The sequence below is a fragment of the Paramisgurnus dabryanus genome, chromosome 2, assembly GCF_030506205.2.
Source record: "Paramisgurnus dabryanus chromosome 2, PD_genome_1.1, whole genome shotgun sequence".
Classification (NCBI taxonomy): Eukaryota; Metazoa; Chordata; class Actinopteri; order Cypriniformes; family Cobitidae; genus Paramisgurnus; species Paramisgurnus dabryanus.
In genome coordinates, this window is record NC_133338.1 from 5,612,653 (window position 1) to 5,617,444 (window position 4,792).

Genomic DNA, 4,792 nt, shown 5'->3' on the forward strand with positions numbered 1-4,792 from the left:
TCCTCGAGTGTGACGTTACCGCCCGTGTCGATTTTCCGGTTTGCGCCGCCTTTCCACTTCCTTTCTGCCCGCTCGAGCCCGCTAACGAACACGCGAGACTCTACCTCTCCTCAAAGTGAGTGAAAAAACATTATTTAAAAAACACACAGAGATGTAAAACAGTAAAGAATAAGTATATAAAGACCCCCTGAGCCCTCATTTCTCACGTAAAGCGGGTGATATGATTAGTGGATTGATGCGCGTGCGTGTATTGTGAGCTAACTGTAGAGCCATGTGCTTAATCTGTGAAGTGCCAGACATACGCGGTTGAAATTAAAAGTTAAAGATGGCATTCTTTATCCAGTCCCATTTCCAAATGTTTCCTGGTACCGTCAGTATGTAGATCTTTAGTAGGAGATGTGCTCGGGTATTGTTCTTGTTTGGGTGCTCATATATGTACTATGCATATTCGCATATTATTCGTGATTAAAGATCTCTGACGTTGTTATAATTATGGCTAGTGTTAATATTCACATATTCGTGATAGGGGTGGTTTTGTGCTATGGTCCAGAATGTGCATCAAGTATAAATAGTGACCCAAAACAGATAATTAATGTAGACATAATGTTTGCACAGATTCGTTTATGCTCATGTGTTGATGTAAGCCCGATCCATGCCCATCATCCTGGTTAGGCTTTGTCCTTAAATGACATACTTGCCTCTTGAGACTGCACAACTTTTGATCACAACTTTTTGTCTTCTCTCTTGTATCTTGAAGACTTCTGTATAGACATACTACAACATAGTATTATGCATGAATGTCTGGTTTTCATTGTAATAAAGTTGTGTTGATTGATTTCAGGATGCGTTACGTAGCCGCTTACCTGCTCGCTGCCCTCGGAGGCAAAGAGAGCCCAAGCACAGGTGACATCAAGAAGATCCTGGACAGCGTCGGCATCGAGGCCGAAGGCACTCGCATGGATAAAGTAAATTTGTTTGTGAAGCTCTTTATAAATTTGCAGATAGTGTAATGTTGTCTATGTGTGCAACATGCCTTTATTGCTTCACCTTAATCGTTACCTTTTTTGTTTTTGTAGGTTGTTGCAGAGCTCAATGGCAAAAATGTGGAGGAGGTGATTGCCCAAGGTAAAATGTTTTAAATGCCCATGTTTCAATGAAGGATGCACCGATAGTTTTTTACTTCTTGTTTCAAATTATGTTGTGAAAGTGCAGAGCGTACAAATTGCAATTCTGTGATAATTGTTACACAATTCAAAATAATTTTGCAACACAAGTTCTTATGCGATTCTCTGCTCTTTTTGATTGCCAAAATATAATCTGCCCTGATCATTGGCTTTTTAAACAATCGGCTGATGTCCGACAGTAGTGGGGTTTCCATCCAAATGTGAAGCGAATCTTTTCAAATTTCTCAGAAAATGCAGATTAGGTGCGCTTCCATCAAGTTGTTGCGCGAATGATGTGGTATTGGTAACAAACCGTAAATAAAACAAGTCACGTAACAATGTTGTGTGCAGTAAAAGAAATTCAGAAATTTTAACGCAAGCACCAGCAGCAAGGGCATTGCGATATTGTCAAGCTCCATATATGGTAAAGACAACGTCCACGGTAACGCCTAGACGGTCAGTCTCGTGAGTTTAACGTTCACTACTTCAGAATTAATTCCGCAAATACATTTCCATCTCCCATTATGCGCATTTACTCTTTTTCACAAAAGTTAGAAACCACCTCGAGAGCGTAAAAACTTTTTTGCAAATTAAGTGATTTTTTTTTTAGAAACTTTGTGTTTCCATTACTCTTTTCTTATGCATTACTTCAAAATGCGCATAAAATTGGCGTAATAGAAACCGAGCTAGTGGGGAAAAATGCTTTTATCTGCCAATTCAAACAGATACATCGGTATATACCCAGTTTCCATGCAAAGTTGCGAACTTAACTAATACACAATGTATGAATAAAGGATAAAACGTTTGAGAATAAAGTACCTATACTGCTGTACATGCTTGCGTGATCTACACGTACAGCGTAAAACATTTGTTGTGTTTATTTTCATGCGACGCTGTGCATTTTGATCCATTGCTTCTAATAATATGGTCCATATCTCATGTATTAAACAAATGCAATTAGATTTTTTTGGTTTCTTAACTCAATGTTTGTGTTTGATAGGCTTCAGCAAACTGGCCAGTGTACCATCAGGTGGCGCTGTTGCCGTTGCCAGTTCTGCTGCACCAGCTGCTGCTGCTGCTCCTGCAGGTGAGATTTCTCTTTTTCCTCAACACTCAGTACTCTTGATTCTCCTAAGCACTTTTTTATAAGCACAGTTTTTGTACTTTGCAAACAGAACTGCAACTAAACAGTATATATGCTTTGATTATTATTAGTAAGGTATTGTAAATGTGAATGCATAGTTAACAGTATATGCGCTTTAACTTAGAGTAAGGGCTTTTTGTATGGATACAGTTGTTATTGTTTTAAATAAGTTAATTTGTAGTTCAGGAAGTATTATAATTAATAAATGTAAACGTATAATGGATAGTTACTTCAAGCTTTATGGTTGGATCTTATGTCAGATGGGTAGTTTGTTATCCCAAATAGCTCCTTCAAAATTTTTGTTTTTTGACAAATTGATTTTAAGACAGAAATTCCATGTCCTCATAATACGGAATCATAAACGTATAAAAACATGTATATTTATTACAAAAAACAAAAAAGTATTGTCACTTTGCAATGTCAGGTGTTTAATGTCTGGTAACTTGCTGATCATTTTTCTTATTTCTCTATAGCTGAGGAGAAGAAAGAAGAGAAGAAAGATGAGTCTGAAGAATCCGATGATGACATGGGATTTGGACTCTTTGACTAATCTGTCTCCTTGGGACCAAAATAAAGTTTATAACAAAATCTTTTCGCTGCTCAGTTTTTTTTGTGTGTTTTGTATAGGTGTGTGGATGTGGTGTTTCTTAAAGGTCATGCTAATAAGGTTTGTAACTAGGGGTGCTTAACGATTAATCGCAATTAATCGATAGCTGAATAAAAGTTTTTGTTTACATCATATATGTGTGTGAACTGTGTATAATAATTATGTATATATAAATATGCACACATGCATGTATAATTATAAGAAAAAAAAATATTTATATATTAGGTATTTATATTTATATACAATATAAATTTTGTTATTTATAACAAATGTATATACACATGTAAACATTTCTTAAATATATACATGCATGTGTGCGCATTTATTTATACAAAGTTATTATATACAGTTCACACATATATATGATGTAAACAAAAACTTTTATTCTGCTATCGATTAATCGTTTAAGCACCCCTATTTGTAACAGCAATTGAGTCAAATCTTTGGGGTGCTTGTGTTCATATCATCTTTCAACGTAACAAATGTGACCCTGCAATAGCCAAAAATCGACTTTTTCTCTATGCCAAACATCATTAGGATATTAAGATCATGCTCTAGAAATTTTGTGTATATTCTAATGTAAAGATATCAGAAATGTATTTATCATTATTAATGTGTGTTGCTAAGGACTTCATTTGGATAACTTAAAGATTTTTGCACTTTCGTATTCCAGTTTTTCAAAAAGTCGTATATCAGCCAAATATTGTCCTATTCTAACAAGCCATGCATCAATGGAAAGCTTTATTCAACTTTCAGTTGATGTATAAATCTCAATTTAAACAAAATTTACCTTTGACAAATTAGGAATTAAAATGTGTAGTCTATATTTAGTGAATTGTTCTTTGATAGAGTCTGTAAACTACAATGGCTTTAATGTAGTGGCACCACAGCAAGTCTCTTTAAGCTATGCAAACAATTAATTATTGCTTAACATTTTTACAGCATGTTTCTACATACGCATTTAATCGCGCATATTAGCATGTAAATGGAAAATTTAGATAACAAAGTGCTTTTCATGTTCTTTCAAGTTGGTCCATGGTTTAAGGTACAGAATTAAAATGTGCTTTGATTTATTTGACAAAGAGTGTAACACAATAAGGTGAAAAAATAACTTATTTCATTGTGGACCTCAATGCAATAAATTAATACAATTTAAGTAAATGTAAAATGATACGGCATAAACTATAAAAAAAAAGTAAAATGATACGGGCTGCAACGCGTCTATACGCGTGAAATCATACTATAACAATATTTGATGTCGGGGTGCGTTTAAAATATTTCTATCAAATGCTGCGTTCACGCCTTATCATAATTAACGTTATTTTATGATGACAACACGTGACCTTCAACTCAAAGCTGTCCACGTCCTCAAACTGGGTAAAAAACATATAACATGAAGTTACATTTTAATCTTCTACTAAATATTATGGAACACAGAAAGTGCGTCAAGTAACAATAATAACATTCTGGAATTGTTTGCGCGTGAGTTTGCAGAGGTCAGGATGTACAAGCAGAGGCGGAAGCTGTAGGTTTGTTCGACTACATGGGGCGCCTTAAGAAATGACAGGTGGATGACGTCAAAGTAACGCGAGAGCGATTCAGGAAACCTTATGGAGAAGTCCAATTTTGACTCGTTCTCGCGGTACTTGACGTCTTCCGCCTGTCAGTTCCGTGGATACATTAAGGAATATTACATTTAAATAGTAAGTAGACGGTGGGCCTTTCCTGTCTAGCAATGTGCGTTTATATTAAAACTAAAACAAACTTTATTCTTTATGAAAGTTCTGTCGGATTTCATAAAGTGTATTGAATATTCGGTGGGAGAGCTTCAGAAAGGGTCACGTGATTTCCGGTAAGGGACATTTTTTTATTATATTA

General features: G+C 35.4%; 1 protein-coding gene across 1 annotated transcript; it reads left to right on the forward strand.

Annotated features, from left to right (window-relative positions):
- rplp2b (ribosomal protein, large P2 b) lies at positions 1–2,895 on the forward strand. Its single transcript, XM_065294247.1, has 5 exons — positions 1–115; positions 842–965; positions 1,077–1,125; positions 2,164–2,250; positions 2,781–2,895. Exons 2-5 carry the CDS (start codon positions 843–845, stop codon positions 2,855–2,857), a joined length of 336 nt encoding a protein of 111 aa, XP_065150319.1. The 5' UTR covers positions 1–115; position 842; the 3' UTR covers positions 2,858–2,895.
- Positions 2,896–4,792: the final 1,897 nt, after the last annotated feature.